The sequence below is a fragment of the Coptis chinensis genome, chromosome 7, assembly GCF_015680905.1.
Source record: "Coptis chinensis isolate HL-2020 chromosome 7, ASM1568090v1, whole genome shotgun sequence".
NCBI classification, from domain to species: domain Eukaryota; kingdom Viridiplantae; phylum Streptophyta; class Magnoliopsida; order Ranunculales; family Ranunculaceae; genus Coptis; species Coptis chinensis.
Window position 1 is genome coordinate 35,210,835 of NC_141462.1, and position 19,463 is coordinate 35,230,297.

At 42.5% G+C, this 19,463-nt stretch overlaps 2 protein-coding genes, 1 long non-coding RNA gene and 1 pseudogene across 5 annotated transcripts; 2 read left to right on the forward strand and 2 right to left on the reverse strand.

The window, feature by feature from the left end:
* Positions 1-631: 631 nt before the first annotated feature.
* LOC147487276 (loganic acid O-methyltransferase-like) lies at positions 632-2,917 on the reverse strand. The gene is made up of 3 exons (XM_086571628.1): positions 2,695-2,917; positions 1,186-1,839; positions 632-1,038 (listed from the first exon to the last, which is right to left on the reverse strand). The coding sequence occupies exons 1-3, from the start codon at positions 2,782-2,784 to the stop codon at positions 700-702; spliced, it is 1,083 nt and encodes a 360-aa protein (XP_086427754.1). The 5' UTR covers positions 2,785-2,917; the 3' UTR covers positions 632-699.
* Positions 2,918-3,686: 769 nt separating this feature from the next.
* On the forward strand, positions 3,687-11,749 carry LOC147487277 (uncharacterized). Of its 3 annotated transcripts, none has more exons than XR_015203030.1 (4): positions 3,687-3,882; positions 4,370-4,810; positions 10,869-11,032; positions 11,187-11,749. It is a non-coding gene; the product is annotated as an uncharacterized LOC147487277 (long non-coding RNA). The 3 variants fall into 3 exon arrangements; XR_015203032.1 differs by having other exon boundaries at positions 4,370-4,574; positions 4,766-4,810; positions 10,869-11,749; XR_015203029.1 differs by having other exon boundaries at positions 10,869-11,749.
* LOC147487278 (uncharacterized) lies at positions 7,183-11,749 on the forward strand (annotated as a pseudogene).
* A 5,416-nt stretch (positions 11,750-17,165) lies between these two features.
* LOC147487279 (uncharacterized) lies at positions 17,166-17,945 on the reverse strand. The gene is made up of 2 exons (XM_086573994.1): positions 17,475-17,945; positions 17,166-17,306 (listed from the first exon to the last, which is right to left on the reverse strand). Exons 1-2 carry the CDS (start codon positions 17,943-17,945, stop codon positions 17,166-17,168), a joined length of 612 nt encoding a protein of 203 aa, XP_086430120.1.
* Positions 17,946-19,463: the final 1,518 nt, after the last annotated feature.

The window sequence follows — 19,463 nt, forward strand, 5'->3', positions numbered from 1 at the left end:
TACTGACTAGGCCTTCCATACCAGCTTTAACATGCATGCCAGTTCCTGCACTGATTTTCATTGAGAGACCAAGTAGCTCCAAACTTTCGAGGCTAAAATATCCGTTAGAAGACATTTCAATCATATATTATTTCTTAAAGAAAGCTTCAGGACAGTATCCACATGAATGGTTTATGTAAATACAAGAAATCAATATTCATAAATCAACAGTGGAACTATTTATTTGACACCATATTCCAATTTTCTTGATCCAAACTTGATATAACTGGTACAACCGCACAAACTAAGTATTGACATATATGAGCCTCTAATATATTAATAAAATTGACCCTTCACATAAGTTCGAGCTTATGGAGAAATTCAACTCCTACCAGGTGAAGATGTTCAGTCTTTCTACCTGTGTATTTCTATCGTGTCCTGTTAAAGGAGAGTATTGACATATATGAGCCTTTAATATATTAATATAATTGACCTTTGAAGTGGATGCATGGGTTTTTGGGTTACAAATGGGTGTTGTGGGAGCCATTTATATGTTGTAACGGGTTCTATGCAATAGTGGGCCAAACAGTAGTAAATGGGAAGTTAGAGGGAAATTGGTGCAAATGCAACCCATTGGACAGCAAACCGAACAGAGCAAATGGAGAAATTGGCAATTTAACACTAAGATTACTGTTTCCATTTCTTAGCATGCTTAACAAATTATTTTCGACAGAGAATGACAAATAAGTCTTCATTAACCCTATTTTCAGAGTTGTAGATATGTGAATATTCTGCAACTTTCCTAGCAAACAGAACAAACAACTCATCAATGATCTCTCTTCCGAAGTGTTCATCAATTATGCCTTCCAGACCAGCTCTGATGTGCATGCTAAATGTTTTTGCATCTGGCCCAGCCTTGTATTTCTTCGAAATGCTCAGCAGCTCTAACCTTTCGATGCTAAAATAACCAGTATTCTTTATTACTTCTTCCAACTCTTTGGATGATGGGCTGTAAACAGGCACATTGAAGGAGTCCACTTTAGCTTCACTCACAATTCCCTGGAGTTATTTAGACAAGAACATAGGAAATGTACTTTAGGAAACGTTGTGAATCCTAATTTAATACTTTACAAGAATCTGGATTTAAGGTACTTCTCTAGCTCTCTATATATAGATTATGACAAAGAAACATTCATAGTCACTAACCTTTTTGCTCATTTCCATGAGGCAGCTTCCCAATATGTCAAGTGGACGGCGAAATGATTTTATGGAGAGCATTTCCTTTGTGTACGTTGGAAGAATAAGCGCCATCAATCCCCCTGATAAAAGCTCCTGGGATCTAGCTGATAAAAATGACTCCATGTCCTTGACAAATTGTGCAAAATATGCATCCACCACTTCTTTTTGTGCTTCTACATAATGAATCCTCCCCTTATTCCATGCAGGAGAATTCATGTCTTCCACCTCTTTTGGTACTTTAGAGAGCCATTGAAGTGAATATGAACAGTAAATAAAATGGAGAGACTGCTTTGGAAATAGACGATTATAAAAAGAACCAGGTACTGCTGCTGCAAAATATTGTCTTTGGGGAGGAAGGGAAGTGAATAGTTTGTTGAAGTCATTTGAGACTTGATCACTAAAGAATACTTGAAACTCAGGGGTTTGGGGACCAAGGCCTTGCGATTGAGATTTGCGTTCTATGGCTTCTACTATGTTCTGTATTGCAATGAATGTATTCTGTCCTACCGAACATCCCAAGTCTGCAATATAAATTGTGTCTGATGGAGAGGAAGAAGAAATGTGAAGCTTCTCTTCAATCGCTTCTCTTATCATTCCTTTGGCACCATCCACTGCCCCTCTCTATTAACAGTAAAATGTGATGTTAACTAATGTCGCAATGATGTCTAGTCAACTTTTAATTGCTAATGCATATTAGTAAGATTAGTACAAAATGTATAAACATTTAATACGGTAAAGAGACTGACTAGTTTACCTTAGTAAATAGATAAGTACTTGGCAAATATCTGAAAGTTTCCACGGAAAAACTTCATAACTTCCTACAGTACCTTTTAAAGGATATTGATTTTGTAATCTTAGAAACCTTGTAGTCTTGTACAATCATTTATCTGATAGTATTTTCAACTAAGAGATACCAGATTCGAGTAGCAATGATCTTGTGCTTTGACCAAGGACTGATCTAATGAGAATTGAGAACCTAAGGAGTTTTAGTTATCCGATGAAGGATTGTCATACTAAGATGTGATTTTCGTTGCATAGTTGAGTTCTAGGGAACTTGGAAAAAGCATGAAAGCTCAAATAAATATCTATAAGGGACAAAAAAAGGAAAAAATAAAATAAAAATACAAACATCATGATCTTATTTCCGTAGGACTTCATAAATAGTTTTCTATGCCTCTTTAGTCTCTTCAATGGCCATTGCTTGGCCTGGGGCTACTAGCTAGCTTTTACGACTTTTCTAATTTGTACAGTTGAAAATCACATTGGACATCAGATCATCACTTTTTATAAGATCTGCTACACCAAAGCTTTGAGGCAATAGTACACAGTATTTAAGATCTTAACATATATACTGTGACGTAAATGGACGACTTTCAGTAGGATTTGTATGGCTGCTTACTCATGGTGCATTTGAAGTTCTAGTACTACTAAGCAAATTTGATTACTAGAACTGAAGAATAGTGTAGAAATGAGTACCTGATAAGAGGAATTTTTTAGGTAGCTGTTAGGGCCATCTCCGCCATTCATCGAAAACGATTTGGCGGAGTTCTTTTTCTCTTTTTCCATCTTGTTTTCTGTGTCTCCCTTAGTTGTCTGCAATCTACTACGAAAATGAACTCAGGTTTGTTCCAAAATTTCAACGTTTTCTTTTGTGACATACATGCTTGAATTCGCAAGTTGGCAATGCTTCAAACTTTCAATTGGGAAAGATTCCTTGACTTTTAAAACTATATTACTCCAAAACTGACACCAAATGAAAACAATACTATAATTTGAAAATGTTCTCTGGCCAAGTAATGTGTGCCACCCTTTAAATTTTAAATCAATAGAAAAAGATTATCAAGTCAATGATGAATGTATTCCTGTATCACTGGGAGTTGGTTAGTTGATCGTTCCCTATCACTTCTAGTTGTGGCGAGTGGCATTGCTTTAATTACGCACACAGAATGAATTTGGTCTATTGAGCTACATATTAGGAGAGGATCTACAAAAAAATTTCAAGTAGATTTCGTCTCTTGAATGAGCAAGAACCTTTTAAAAGCATTACTCTGTCTATATATACTACTGCAACAAGTTCGAATTACACTTGGTGCATGTAATCACAAAATATAGTAAGTGAAAAATGCCTCTACTAGCTTAGCCAAATGGCAAATGGTGCGTAAATGAGTTTTTGCAGGGAAACTGGGGAAAGCCGTATGGAATTGCAGGATATATTAACACAGATACACTCATACAGATTGTGTTGAGTGTTTAACTATTTATCTAGAGTGCTGAGCTGGTACTGAGTCACACTCTATGGGAAAAGAGTTCTACTTTTTACAGGTGCGTGTACAACCGATGGCAAGTGTGGCGGCCTCACAACAGGCATAAGGGCATCACCGATGCAGGCCCCTATAATCCAGGCCCACGTTATTTTTTTTAAAGGGCCATGTTGGATTAATCAGGTCCATTTGAAGGAGCATAAAACTCTAAAAAAGACGGTGTTCTAACGCTAGAACTAAACACCCTTCAAAACCCACGCGAAATTTATTCTCGTTCGCAAAAACTCATCTCTTTTTCTAAAACATATCTCAGAAAAACTGAAACAACTCGATTGTGGTGGGAACTCTCAACTAGAAGTTCCATTGTTGGTCTCTCTCTTTCACTAAAGCAGCTCAAACTTCTGTAAGCACTTCTTCTTCTCTCCCTCTTCACATATATTCATTTATATTTGTGTTCACTTTGGGATGAAGTGGTTTCGATTGGGGTACTAGAATCAATATGGACAGTTTAGATATTGTATCACATTGAATGTGAAATTTGTTCCTGTTGTTGTTGGTACGGTCATCTTTTAATTTGAGTAGTTCCATATCAAGTTAATGCATATGTTGTTTTGATTCAAGATTATTGTTGGTATTTGCGATTTTGTTTGTTTATTTAGTTTGTGGGTATTTGTGTTTAAAGTTACGTTATTGCAATGAAAATATATGGTGAACTCTAGTTGTGAACTGGAATCACTAGGCTTAAAGAATGTTGTTGTGTGGAATGCCGTAATTTACTAACAAAATTCAATATCTTGCTTTTGTTGGTTATGAACTATCATGTGCTATTATGATTTCTATGCTTATTTTTTTCTTATCCATTTGCATTTTATGTCGTGTGTTTTGCATAGCAAGTGATTGAGTCCAGACATGTACATTCCCATGACACTTTACCATGGTTCCTCTTCTCTCTCTCTCTCATTTCTTCCGACTCTTCCTCGGATGATGAGTTTGATGAATATCAAAATATTCTCAACCAAGTTGCAGTTTCAGTGGTGCCGCTTTTACATCATCATATAAGAACCAATACGTGCTTCATGGAGATGCAAAAACATGGTGAGTCTACTTTTGGGAGGATTTATAAACGTCGTGCTAGGGTTTCTACTGCTTATCAATTGGAGCAGGACTACTTTGTTGAGAATTCAACATATTTGGATGCTGATTTTCGTAGTTGTTATCGAATGAGCAAAAAGCTTTTTCTTTGCATACTTTCCGATGTTGAAAAGTGAGACCAATATTTTGTTCAGAAAAATGATGCTATAGGACGACCGGGCCTAACATCGAAGATCAAGGTGAGTACGTGTATTATCAATTAGTTGGTTGTGTTTCTTTGTATGTTTTTCCACTCCCCGATGCACCGACTCAAGTGATTTGTTTAATATGTCTCTCTTTATCTCTGTATTTCATTTTTTTCACTCTCGTGTTAAATTAGGTGACAGCCGCTATCCGAATGCTTGTTTTTGGAAGTCCAGCAAATCATATAGATGAACAATTCAAAATTGGAAAGAGTATTAGCAGAATTGATAGCTGGATATGTGCTGGCTAGTTTATTAAGGCAGCATATATTCTATCTTATTTAGTCTAGCTATATATAGAAGAGTATATTGTATATAGACATAATTGATAGGCATTTATTCTTACCTTACATAGTCCAATGTAATGGCTGATTTTCAGCCTTGTAATTAGCTCGACAGTTTTTATATAAAGAGAGCAACTCTCACAAGGAGAGGACATTCAGAACAAAACTCAAATTGAGATGGTATCGGAGCCACAAATTATTTTCGTGGTTTTCTCTCGGCTTGGCTGAATTCTTGGTTTCTTAGAGTATTCTAGTTGTGACGAATTCTTGGTTTCTTGGAGCATTTTTGGTTGTGACGAATTCTTAATGGTTATTATGTCTGGAGAAAGGGAAAATTCTATTGTTCGCTTTAATGGCAAGAACTACACCAGTTGGGAATTCCAGTTCAGGATGTTTGTGAAAGGGAAGGAGTTATGGGGACATTTGGATGGGGTTTCTGAGGCTCCAACTGATCCCAAGGAACTTAGTTCATGGGAAGGCAAGGATGCCAAAATTACTTCCTGGCTACTCAGTTATGTTGAACCTCATATGGTCAACAATCTTCGTGGGTTCACTACTGTTAAGATGATGTGGGATTACCTTCGGAGAATTTATTATCAAGATAATTCTGCCCGAAAGTTTCATTTGGAGTTAGACATCGGAAACTATCGCCAAGGGAACCTCTCTATTGAGCAATTTTATTCCGGTTTTATTAATTTATGGAGTGATTATTCTGGGTTGGTGCATTCTCAAGTTCCCAAAGAAGCTTTAGCAAAGACTACAAGCGGTTCACTATGAGCCAGCGGGATCAATTCTTGATGAAGCTCAGGCCGAGTTTGAAAGTGCACGTAAATTAATTAATCGCACACCCGTCCCATCTTTGGAGATTTGCTTGGGTGAACTCTTGCGTGAAGAACAACGTCTCGCCTCACAGCTTGGCCTTGCTCAAGACGCCGGTGGTTCTGAGATGGTTAATATGGCCTACGCCGCTCAAGGCGGAAGGGCGATCCAGATCTCCACCACAATGTTATAGTTGAAAGGAAATTGGGCACATTGCAAAACATTGCAAAGAAGAAATTCTGCAATTATTGCAAGCGGGGAGGGTCATATCATTAAGGAGTGTCGTATGCGCCCTCGAATCGATCCGCTCATGCTTTTCATATCACTGGCTGTTCACCCACTTTTGTGCCTACATCTTCTGCTCTACCTGCTGTTACAAGTTACGCTTCCAACATTACTCCCGGCGGTGTTCAACATATGATTATTTCCGCTCTTTTCTGCTCTTGGTCTCCGGGGTAAGAAACATCTCCTTACTTTTCCTTGGTTAATTGACTCTGCGGCTTCCAATCACATGACCGGCAACCGCAGCTTTACATGATGTTAAGTAAGTAAGATGGTAAACAACATATTCGGATCGCAGATGGCAGTACTCTTCCTATTACTACGGTTGGAAATCTGGGGTCTTCCTTTACTAATGTTTTCGTGTCTCCTGATTTATCTGCCAATCTCATTTCTGTTGGACAATTAGTAGAAGAAAATTGTTCTGTTCATTTTGATCGTTTTGGTTGTCGTGTGCAGGATCAAGCGTTGGGATAGGAGATAGCGAAGGGGCCTAAAGTGGGACATCTTTTTCCTCTTCAGTCGTTTTCCATTCCTTGTTCAATTTCTGTTGATTGTTCTGCTATTGCTAATAATAATAGCCATTATTGGCATAAGAAATTGGGTCATCCCAACTCTGTAATTTTGACACATCTTATGAAACATGGTTATTTGAGTAATACAAATGAGTTTTCTTCCTTGTCTTTTGATTGTGCTCCTTGTAAACTTGGAAAGAGCAAATCTTTACCTTTCCCCTCGTAGGGTAGTCGTGCTTCTACATGTTTTGAAATTATTCATTCTGATGTTTGGGGTATGAGTCCTGTTCTTTCTCATGCTCAATACAGGTATTTTGTGACATTTATTGACGATTACAGTCGTTTCACGTGGGTCTATTTTCTTCGTTCTAAATCTGATGTGTTTTCAACCTTCAAAACCTTTGTTGCCTATGTAGAAACCCATTTTTCTACCTGTATTAAGATCTTATGCTCAGATTCTGGGGGAGAATACATGTCTCATGCCTTTCAATCTTTTCTCCAACAGAAGGGTATTCTCTCTCAGCGTTCGTGTCCTTACACTCCTCAACAGAATGGTGTTGCCGAGTGTAAGAATAGACATCTTTTAGATGTTGTTCGTACATTGATGCTTGAATCTTCTGTCCCTCTGAGATTTTGGGTAGAAGCATTATCTACGGCTGTATATTTGATTAACCGTTTGCCTTCTCCTACCTTGCATCTTGATTCCCCATATTCTCGTTTGTTTGGTGTCCCTCCTGATTATAATTCTTTGCATGTTTTTGGTTGTGTTTGTTTTGTTCACTTACCTCCCATTGAACGTCACAAGCTTGCTGCTCAATCAGTTCAGTGTGCTTTTCTTGGCTATAGTAACTCTCATAAAGGGTTTGTGTGTTATGATGCGGATGCTAACAATCTTCGTATTTCTCGCAACGTGATTTTTTTTGAACATCAATATTTCTTTTCGTCTCGTACTAATCTTGTTTCTTCCTTTATTTCCCTTCCTGATTTTGATGATGTGCCTAGTACTCCTTCTCGTTTTAAGCCAGGTATTGTGTATCAACGACAACGACGTCGCCACTAACTCTTCCTTCCCTCTGAACCTCCACGATCTGTGTTGCCTCAACCCGCCCGGTCTACTTGGGTTTCCGGCCCGGATTGGTATGGTTTCTCTTCTTCGCTCTTCAGGCTACTCTTGATACTACTTACGTGCCTAAGTCTTATTCTCGGGCTTCCACTCAAGAGTGTTGGCGTCAAGCTATCGCGGGGCGAACTTCGTGCTCTTCAGGACAATCACACTTGGGACATCATCCCTTGTCCCTGCGGAGTTAAGCTTATTGGGTGCAAATGGGTCTACACCATCAAGCTACATCTCCGATGGCTCTATCGAAAGATATAAAGCTCGTCTGGTGGCACTTTCGGGAATCGGCAGGGAGTATGGGCTGGATTATGAGGAAACATTTGCTCCCCGTGGCCAAAATGACTGACTCTTGTCCGCCTTTGTTATGGCCATTGCTGTTTTGAAAGGATGGTCGCCCGTCGGATGGATGTGAAGAATGCATTTTACATGGTGATCCGAAGGAAGAAATATTTATGTCACCTCCTCCCCGGCTTGTTTCCTTACTCTTTTGTTGAGGTTTGTCGCCAGGCGGTCTCGTATGGTTTGAAGCGGCACCGGGGTTTGGTTTGAGAAGTTTAAGACTACTCTCTTGGATTTCACATTTACTCGAGTCAATATGACTCCTCTCTTCTTTCAAGAGTACCCTTGGGATTGTTATACTTCTTGTGTATGTCGATGATATTGTGATTATTGGATCGATCTCCAATTAATTGAAACGACTCAATAAGCCTCAAATCTTCGTTTCATATGAAAGATCTTGGTCCACTGCAGTATTTTCTTGGCCTTAAGGTTCAACATTGTCCTAATGGCACACTCTTACATCGGCATAAGTATACCCAAGAACTTCTTTCTTTAGCGAGCCTTCAAGGCGGATAATTGGTTCTTACACCTATGGAGGTCAATTTGAAGTTTGCATCGGTGGTGGTGATCCCTTATCCGATCCTTCGATGTACCGTCGGTGGTGGGCGGTTTGAATTATTTGACCATTACTTTCGACGATATCTCTCGTTTGTCGCTCGTTAGAGTCGATCAATTTATCACGAACACCGGTCGACACATTTGGTCAGCGTCCGTCGCCTCTTCTTCGATATCTCAAAGGGACATCCGGTCGCGGCTTGCTTTTTCTTTTAGGGAAATTTTTACAATTGGAAGGTTTTAGTGATGCCGATTAGGCTGGTTTGTCGCGGATACTAGCGTGCTTATTACGGGTTGGTGTATGTTTCTTGGCAATGCCCTCATTTCTTGGAAGAGTAAGAAGCCGCTCGTGTCTCAAAGTCATCCAGCGAGTATGAATATCGAGCTATGTCGATGCGCACTGTTCTGAAATTGTATGGCTTAGAGGGTTGTTAGGCTTAACTTAGTGTTCCACGACTTACTCCTACCCTCTTCATTCATGCCGATAATACCGGTGCTATTCATAATCTTTGCCAACCCCGTTTTCATGGAGCGCCAAACATATTGAAGTGGATTGTCATTCCATTCGTGAAGCATTTACTCATAGCGAGATTACTCTTCCACACATTTCCACTGAACACTAAACCTGCTGATGTCTTCACCAAGGCTCTCTCGTCCCTCGCCATCGGTTCATGGTTGACAAATTGTTGCTTCTTCGATCGCCCAAAGATCAATTTGAGGGGGGTGTTAGCGAAATTGATAGCTGGATATGTGTTTGGCTAGTTTATTAAAGGCAGACATATATTCTATCTTATTTAGTCTAGCTATATATAGAAGAGTATATTGTATATAGACATAATTGATAGGCATTTATTCTTACCTTACATAGTCCGATGTAATGGCTGATTTTCATCCTTGTAATTAGCTCGACACTTTTTATATAAAGAGAGCAACTCTCACAAGGAGAGGACATTCAGAACAAAACCCAAATTGACAAAGAGTACTATCTTGGAGAGCCTTAAGCGATTTTGCTCGACTGTAATTGAGCTCTATGCAGAAGCATATATGAGAGCACCAACAGAAGCTGATGTTCAACGCCTACTAAAAGAAGGGGAGGAGAGGGGATTTCCTAGAATGCTTGGCAGTTTGGACTGTATGCATTGGACATGACGTGCTTGTCCAACTACTTGGCATGGTACCCACGTCGGTCACAAGCAAGAAGCTATTGTGATATTAGAGGCAGTAGCTTCCAGAGATTTATGGATATGGCACGCCTTTTTTTAGCATGCCTGGATCTCATAATGACATTAATGTCTTGGACCGTTCTCCACTTTTCAATGATGTTATCAATGGGAGAGCTCTTGCTTGCAACTTTGTGCTTAATGGTCATGCATATCACATGGCATATTACCTATCAGACGGTATATATCCTGAATATGCAACCTTGATCCAAAACATATCTCAACCAGTTGGGAATAAACGAAAATATTTTGCAAAAAAGCAAGAGGCTATTCGAAAGGATGTCGAGCGAGCTTTCGGGGTGCTTCAATCTCGTTGGGCAATTATTAGAAATCCAGTGCGCTTATGGAGTAAAGAAGACCTGGCTTTGATCATGAAAACTTGCATTATCTTGCATAATATGATCATAGAAGATCAATGTGAATCAAATATGAGGTTTGCTATGGACCCACGCGAGTACACTAGTCTCAATCAACTTGAGGGCTTTGGGCAAAACCGAGAGCTTGTTTTGGGTCGATTCTTATCACGTCTGCAACAAATTCATGACAAGGCAACACATGAACAATTAAAGAACGACCTTATTGAACATCTATGGCAGAGGAGGGGTGACATTTCTGACGATGATGATGAGGACGATATTTGATTGCAAAGGGAAGAGTATCTGCAGGTTTTAACTACCAATTATCCTGCTCATGTTTTAACTACCAATTATTTTGGGAGCAATTATACTTGCTTTATTTTGAGCTACATTGTTTATGAATCTTGAGCCAGTAATACTGTTTATGAATATTGAGCCATCAATTATACTTGCTTTATTTCGGCTGCATTTGTAATAATTCTCATTGGAATGTTTAGTATATTTGTAATAATTCTGCATTTGTATAAAAGTTACGAAGTTGCATCTTCTGATGGCCAAATTTCTAGTACAGGACAGTTTGAGAAGAGTTTGTTTATTAAGTTTTCACAGGGAATGGTAACATGATCAAGCTTTAAAGTTTTGAGCAGAGGTAATCCAACAGTTCTGGGCAAGTCGAGTCCAAGTTTTTCCAATGGCAGAGAAGTCAAGCTAATGCATGTGAATAAACTATACTGTGTAATTCCAGTCTTCTCAACTTAACAGATAGGCTTGAGTTTTTATTTTGTTGTTCTATTTTGGTTTTATTGTTTGTAATGCTATCAGTAGGTGAATTTGGTTTGTTTTCAGCTATCTAGTAAATATGTTATTTTTTCTCACTGTTGAATATTAGGTATGTGAGATCCGTGCTATACAAAAAGCAAAAGTAAGAAGGATTGGAAAGGAAGATGAGAAGATGGTGGCTAGTGCATATGAAGTGGAGATGGCAGAGACAAAGGGAGCAATAGCAGTGTCACCCTCTTTTGAAGAACACTAGTAGAGTTGTTTTTAGTAAATGGTGGAAACAGAGTTGGCAACAAGTACAGCTTAAGAGCACAGTGACCGACTATTTCCTCTTTGGCGAGAACGTAGGTGTGTGTTGTGGTTAAGACAGGTTAACATGGAGAAGGAAGATCTGCAAAATACATAATTAGAAAGTTGTAATTACTTTGAAAGGGTGCATGATTGGTTATTGATAATCACTATCATAGTTTGTTTTATATCTTTTGACAAGACCAGTTTGATTTTGTAGGACATTAGTCCAACATATTAAATCTGACATAGATCAGTTTTGTTGTTTAAGAGGTACATGTAAAATACAAGAAGTAGTAGACTTCTGTTGCTATTTGAATGTTCCAAAACTGAAAGGCGAAACCACATTCCCCAGCTAGTAAAAATCAGGACCAATTAACAATATGGGAATTGTCATTTATCATTTAACTGAGTTTTTCATGCAGTCTTCGTAGGGGTTATGAAGTGTGGATATCATATAATCCACACATGAGACTCAGCAGATTCCTTGGCAAAATACTTGCTAAAAACAAGCCATTTCGTAAAAGAATATACATCTAATTTTGTGGTGATTCAGCTATTGAACTCTTGCATGTCTCAGGAGCCTTGTACCCAGCAGAGTCTGTCTCGTCGAGTGTGGAATCAGTGATTCTCAAGGGGTTTGCTTAGTTCTCCATTTAGGATGAAACTGCTCTAACTAATAATGCATTCTGTATATATATTCATGAAGGAAAGCACAACAATAATGCACTGACGAATATATATTCTATATGCATGTATTACAAAACTGCAGAAAGGAAAGACAGTTTGGTTTCAATAATGCACTGATGAATATAATTTCCAATTATCGCCACAAGTGCAACTGCAATCATATACTAAGAACTCAGCAAGTATACACTGACAATTCGCAAAAGAACTCAACAAGTATATACCAAAAAAAATGGGACTCAGCAGATTCCTTGGCAAAATACTTGCTAAAAGCAAGCCATTTCGTACTTGTGACCTTATCATTTATGAAGATAAATCTATCTTGCTATTCACATGTGTGAAGCAATCCACACCAACAAGCTAGCTCAGTCCATCAGTAACAAGTAAATATCTGTTGTTGGACATTCTTATCGCATAGGATAGATACACTTTAAGACTTGCACACAAAACCAAACTGAAGCAACTCAGCAGGGCATTCTTACTGCTCTTTTTGTGTATTTAAGAATAGAGTAATGCATGGCTCCTATGTTTTGCCTTCATTATAATGAGAGGACCACTCCTCTGTAAGTGTCACTAACACTGTATGAACCTAAAATCTCACAATTGCTACAGTTCTCTTATTCTCTCTAAGGCTGAGTCCAATGGCTCCCTATCCCTTTAAAAGTAGTGTTAAAGTCAATAAAGTAGAGCTAAAGTCAATAAAGTAGAGCTAAAATCAACATATTTTACTCTCTATCTCTATTTTACTCTCTATATATAGAGAGTAAAATAGAGAAAATAGAAAAAAATCCTTTGTATATATACATAGAAAAATAATGATAGAGTAAAATATGTTGACTTTAGCTCTATTTTGTTGACTTTAGCTCTACTTTATTGACTTTAACATTACTTTTAAAGGGATAGGGAGCCATTGGACTCAGCCTAATGTGGCCTCCTCTTTCTGTCTTCATCATCTTCTTTTTATACCCCTCCCCTTCCTTTCTGGACCGTCCATTTGTCCCCTCATCTGATGGCTCTCTTGTTTGCCGTACCTCAGCCACGTCCGCCCCTTAAGGTTCCGCAGCTCCTTTCCCCTGCTCCCCAGGTAGCGTATTAAGCTGTTTCCCTTGTCCCACTGACTCGGTCTTCGCTCCTCTATTGAGTTGCCCCAATCCAGACCGTCCCTCTTCCCTCCATCCCTCGACCCATCTTATAGTCGTACCAGTGCCACGTCCACTCTCTAGGGTTTCGCGGACATGATCCCATACTCCCTAGCCTTCCTTGTTACACTGCCTCCCCCCTTTGTCTTTGCCTAAGTCCAGTGTTATATAATGGGACACTACAAATGCCCCTTCTCGACTTCGCGACCATATAATTGGCCTGAGGTCGAGAACTTCCAACTCTTTATCTCCTCTCCAGCTAATATCTGTCCATTTTGGGAAGCATGTGATGTGAAAGGTGCTCATCACGCGCGTTTTTTCTGGCGGCTCCTTGTTTCCTGTGCTCACACGTGTCATCCTTCGGCTGGAGCCCCAGCCGATGCTTTGATTTCCTCGCCGTCCCGAAATTACCTTTTACCCCCAACCACCCTCCTCCTTCTTCTTCCCTCACTTTCTTTTTCCTTGTCTCTTCTTCTTCTCTCCCTTTGCTCCAACTCCCCATTTTTCTTTTCCTTCAATCCTTCGCCGGTGCGCGTGCGTTTCACTATGGTGGTCTCTCCAGTACCTTTCTTTACTTCCGGCTATCTTTCACGACCTCACCAACTCCCTCTTCCCATTGATCGGTACGTTTTCTTGGCCCTCTCTCTTTTAGTTGAACTATCTTTCTCTTTTTCGTTTTGAAATAGTTCGATTTCTAGAATCTGTTCATCTCCTTTCCGATGTCGGACAGTGAATCTGGCGACTCGTCCTCTTCCCGTTCAGCGGGGGTATCCTCTCCCCCTCCTCCTGCTTCCACTGCGGTACCCTCCACCTCCGGGCGCCTCACTACTTTATTGCCGCCCCCCTAGATCTCGTAGATCTAATTTAGACGCCATTAGAGCTGCCTACGGTGTTCCAGCCGACATTATATTGGAACACGTGTCCTCTGTCACCCACTATCCCCATTTGGTTCCTCGGCGACCGAGCTCCCTTGTCATCACTGTAGGCCAAATGGTTGCCGGTCTACGGCTTCCCCTTACTCTTCTGGATGTGGAAGTTTGCAACCACTTTAACATTCCCCCTTGCCAAGGCATAGGAAATTTCTGGCGGATAATGTATGCTGCGAATTCTTATAATAGGACCTGAGAACCCAAGATCACCAACCGCGACATCTACCCTCAATACTATATCAAAACCAGAACCAAGGATGTTAGTATAGGATACCAGTCCTTCTGTGTTCATCCTAAGAAACAATCTTTTCTCCTTCGGCTTACCACTTCAGATAAAGTTTGGCACCACTATCCGCTCTATGTATCAGGAAACTTTCTGTCTGCGGACATTCCCTCCACCTTGACTCTTAACCATCTCGCCTTACGACTTCGCGGTGAGTATCGTAGTTCTTTTCCCGTTCCTTGAAGTGTTTTCCATTTAATCTATTAACTCACAATTGTTCTTATTTACAGGTTGGTGGCCAGATTCCAAATCCAGGATTTATGATAACATCTCCTGTCCTATCTTCGCCCAGCTCCGCGACCTTGGTTCTACCCAGGCTGACTTCTTAGACATTCATCCCACCACCTCTACTCCCTTAGTGCCCATTCCCGCTCTCAACACCTTCCGTGGATTAACAGGTCCTTTTTTCGTCCTCCCCCTCCCAAGGAGCGAAAGCCCCATGCGTCTCCCCCTTCAAAGAAGAGGTCTCGCACCCATAGTTCTCACCGCCCCCCTCCTTAAACTTCCTCACACTCTTCCGCCTCCCGTGACCCTCAAGATCTCCACCCTTCCTCCACTCCTAACGACGTCCCTTCCTACCGCTCTATCTCCCACTGGGACGATTAGTTCACTTCACCCCCCTCGCCTCTAGAAGACATGGACGACTGCAAGCAGAAATTGTTCGATAGCGACTCTGATGATGATGTGACGAAAGTCACCCCCGCTGACATGCAAGCGCCTGCTGATCAACTACCAGCCAAGAGGCCGCGGACGTCCACCTCTAATGAGCATGTCTCTGCAACTCACCAGGCCTCCGTGCCTGAAGGTCCAACCCCTACTTCTGCACCCTCTCATCCAAATTTGCCACCTCTCCGCTTTCGCGGGGCGGCAAGGAACCCGCTCGACCTACCGCCCGGCATCCACTCTTTTTTTGTTGAGGACTTATGTCCCATATTCAATGTGCGCAACCGGAAAGTGAATACGGCGGACTCCACTTTGGACAATGCCGCCGTGGCCTCCTCCTTGTTCTACAATACTCATCTGCCTAAGGACATTGCCTATGCAGACGGTGGTACATTTGACCAACATCGCACTTCATGATCTGCGGCCTTCTCCGCGCCAAAAATAAGGTGACCGCCCTGGAACAGGAGCTTAACGGCCCCACTGGCTTGCGAGCGGCCTATGTCGGACTTCAGTTAGATCTGGCAGCTGCCAATTTGGCCAACGTCCAGGCTCAGGATGAACTTAAGTCAACAGAATCCTCCCATCAACTATACATGGACTCCGACAACGAGCGCCTGCGCTATCAAACAGAAGAGCTTCTCCAACATTACCAGCTCAACTTGAATGCCCTCACCCAACAACATCAGAAGGCTGCGGACGCCCTTAGTTAGACCCACAAGGATGACACCGCCAAGATGACGGAGCAGCACCAATTGGACATGATAGCTCTTCGTGACCGTTTCAAGGCCCTGGCGGAAGAGAGGGTGGTCCAGAAGGTCCAGGAGGAACTCGCTCGGCTCACCCAGGAAGCCCGCCTTCTCCCCGATAGACTTGCCATCCCAGTGACTGAACCCACTGAGGTCGCCAGCGAACCCACTGAAGCCGCGGACCCTTCTGGCATTCCAGAGAACCTTGTGATGGGCGAAGACCACCTTCCCGCTGCAGTCATTCAAGAGTCCCCCGCTGCTGCCGTTGAAGACACTGCTAATGAAATGATTGTTGATTCATCCACCTAGGGAATGCCCTAGTTCTTTCTTTGTATCAAAACCTTGTTATTAACTTGAGACCTGATTCGTCCCCCTGTTTACGTATTCTGCTGTGTGATTACGTTTTATATGCCTGTTGTTTGCCATACTTCTCCTACCTCCATTATTTCCTTTAATATGATATTTGATTTTGTATGCTATGCTGTTGCCTCTTTATCTTTTGATTCTAACTATCCGCTTGAATGACACCTCTCTCCTTATGCAAATCTCTACTTCTTTCCCTCCCCTACCTTGCCCCCTATTTCTTTGTCTGGCTCTCAAGCCCGCCAGAACAACTCCTCTTGTTCCAGGCACTTTTCTTCTCTAGCGTCAGTGAATAGCTCATCCCCTCAGCTGCATCTCCCTCTGAGAAGCGTTGAAGTCAACTGGAGCCACTTTCCTTGCCCCATGTATCTCATGCTTCTCTGATCCGCGGAGGCCTCACCCCACTCTGCGGGCTCGATCAGGCTCTCAAGCCTGCTCCGTAACTCCGCTTGCTCCAGGCTCACTAAATCTCTAGTGTCAACGAAGGGCTCATCCCCTCCGCCGCCTCTTCCTCTGAGAAGCGTTAAAGCCGGCTGGGGCCCCTCTCTTTGCCCCACGTGTCTCTTGCATCTCTGATTCACGGAGGGCTCATCCCATTCTGCGGGCTCGATCAGGCTCTTGAGCCAGTTGGGGCCACTTTCCTTGCCCCATGTATCTCTTGCATTTCGGATCCGTGGAGGGCTCACCCCACTCCGCGGGCTCGATCAGGCTCTCAATCCTATTGGGGCCACTCTCCTTGCCCCCTGTATCTCTTGCATCTCAGATCCGTGGAGGGCTCACCCCACTCCGCGGGCTCGATCAGGCTCTCGAGCCTGTTAGGGCCACTTTCCTTGCCCCATGTATCTCTTGCATCTCGGATCCGTGGAGGGCTCACCCCACTCCGCGGGCTCAATCAGGCTCTCAAGCCTGTTGGGGCCTCTCTCCTTGCCCCATGTGTTTCTTCCATCTCTGATCCGTAGAGGGTTCATCCCCTCCAATGTCTTTCTAGGCTCACTCCATCTCTAACATCAGTGAAGGGCTCATCCCCTCCGATGTCTCTCTCCAATAGGCGTTAAAGTCTACCAGGGCCATTCTCATTGCTCCACGTGTCACTCGACTCACTGATCCACTGTTTATATTCTTCTTTAAACACTACACATAGCAAACACATTTCCATTCACAAAAGTGCTGTGGTTTTATACATTTACATACAACTCTAGTCCTCTGTTCTGGACTTTCCTTACATTGTATGGGACTTCATTACATTCAGTTGTAAATTTTTTTCAACATTCTTATATTCCAAGGCTTTTCTATCAGTACCTTCATGGTCTGCAACCTATAGGTACCAGAACCTCCCACTTCCACCACGGTGTACGGTCCTTCCCAATTAGGACCCAACTTCCCATCCTTCTCTTCTTTTGTACTCGGAGTTACCCAGTGTAGCACCAATTCTCCTATCTTGAAATGCCGTGGTCTGACCCTCTTGTTGTATTGTCTCTGTAGTCTTCTGTGATACTCCCCCAGTCGAATGCGAGCTGAGTCTCTTTTCTCTTCTGCCAGGTTCAAGTCCCCTACCAATATACGCCAATTCGACCCCTCCTCCACAGCTTTGGTTCTCATAGTAGCTGCCACCATTTCTGAAGGAATTACGGCCTCGATGCCGTATGCTAAGGCGAAGGGGGTCTCCTTGGTGCTTGTACGTGGTGTGGTTCGGTAAGCCCAGAGCACATGGTTCAACTCATCGGCCCACGCACCCTTCTTATCTTCTAATTTCCTTTTCAGATTGTTCATTATCGTTTTGTTAGAAGATTTTGCCTGTCCTTTGCCCTCGGGGTTGTAAGGGGCAGAGAATCCTTGTTTCACCTTGTACGCCTATAGAAACGCCGACACCTTAGCTCCCGTGAACTGTGTCCCATTGTCTGCAATGATGGCATATGACAACCCAAACCAACATATGATGTTCTCCCATAGAAACTTAATCACTTGTGTTTCCTTGACTTGCTGCAAAGGCACGACTTCTATCCATTTAGTAAAATAGTTCGTGGCTGCCAGCATATATCTCCTTTTGCCGCTGGCCATGGGCAATGGTCCCACAATATCCATAACCCACATTGCAAAAGGCCACTGACTCGAGACATTATGCAGGGGTTCCACGGGTGCGAATATCAACTGTGAGAATCTTTGACACTTGACACATTTCTAAGCGAAGTCCACCGCGTCCTTCTTCAAATGGGGCCAAAAGTAGCCTTGTGTCAAAAGTTGGTGCGCAGTAGTCCTTCCTGTGGAATGGCTCCCACAATCCCCTTCATGCAATTTTGCCAGCACCTCAGATGCTAACCGCGGCCCTAGACATTTTAACAAGGGCCCACTGAAGTTTTTTCGGTATAACTCACCTTCCACCAGCATATATCTCTGGGACGTCTGTTCCAATCTTCTCTTTTCTTTCTTGTCCACCACCTCCTTTCCCTCCAAGAAATATCTAATGGGATCCATCCATCCCCCTTCTTCTTCAGTGACCTGACACACCTCTACCACCTCTTCCGTGCTCGGCTTGTCTAATCTCCATACCCGTATCGTCCTTTCCTCTAACCTGGGCATGGCTGCCGCAACGTACGCTAGTGCGTCCGCGTGTCTATTCTCACCGTGACCCAGATGTACAAATTGGAGCTTCACAAACCTGCTGGACCTCTCGCGCACCACCTTCAAATACTTAGCCATTCACGAGCATCGAGCAGCGAACCCTCCATTAGCTTGACACACCACGAGATTCGAATCTGAACACACGGTAAGTTCCTTTACCCCCAAATCCTCGGCCATTCTCAGTCCTGCTATCACTGCCTCATACTCCGCTTCATTACTGGATGCCACGAAACCTAACTTCATGGTCTGTTCTATTCTGTTGTTATCAGGTGTAACCAACACAACCCCTATGCCGCTGCATGCGTCAGTGGCAGACCTATCTGGGAATACCCTCCATCCATTCCTTTTCTCCCAAGGGTCCAGTAAGTCGGGCTCCCACTCCCTCTCCGGTTCCATAACCATCTCTTCTCCCCAAGTGGGATCCTCAGCGGGAAACTCAGCTAGAAACTTCGCTACCGCCTGTGCCTTCTCCGCGGTCCTTACCTGATATTGTATCTCATACGCGCTAAGCATCACTGCCCATTTCAACATTCTCCCTGACTTTTTTGTCCTTAATGCCTGTTTGAGAGGTAGGTTTGTCACCACCACCACGGAGTGCGACTCGAAGTAGGGCTTCAGCTTGAGAGTCGAGAAGATTAATGCCAGGGCATACCTCTCGATTCTACTATA

Excerpts from the sequence above, each read along its gene's own strand:
- LOC147487276 (XM_086571628.1), bottom strand. The coding sequence starts at position 2,784 with ATGGAAAAAGAGAAAAAGAACTCCGCCAAATCGTTTTCGATGAATGGC. Across the intron at positions 1,840-2,694 it reads TAAAAAATTCCTCTTATCAG|AGAGGGGCAGTGGATGGTGC; the intron begins GTACTCATTTCT and ends TACTGTTAATAG. Across the intron at positions 1,039-1,185 it reads TCATGGAAATGAGCAAAAAG|GGAATTGTGAGTGAAGCTAA; the intron begins GTTAGTGACTAT and ends AAATAACTCCAG.
- LOC147487279 (XM_086573994.1), bottom strand. The coding sequence starts at position 17,945 with ATGAACAATCTGAAAAGGAAATTAGAAGATAAGAAGGGTGCGTGGGCC. Across the intron at positions 17,307-17,474 it reads ATAGGTTGCAGACCATGAAG|TGTTTAAAGAAGAATATAAA; the intron begins GTACTGATAGAA and ends TGCTATGTGTAG.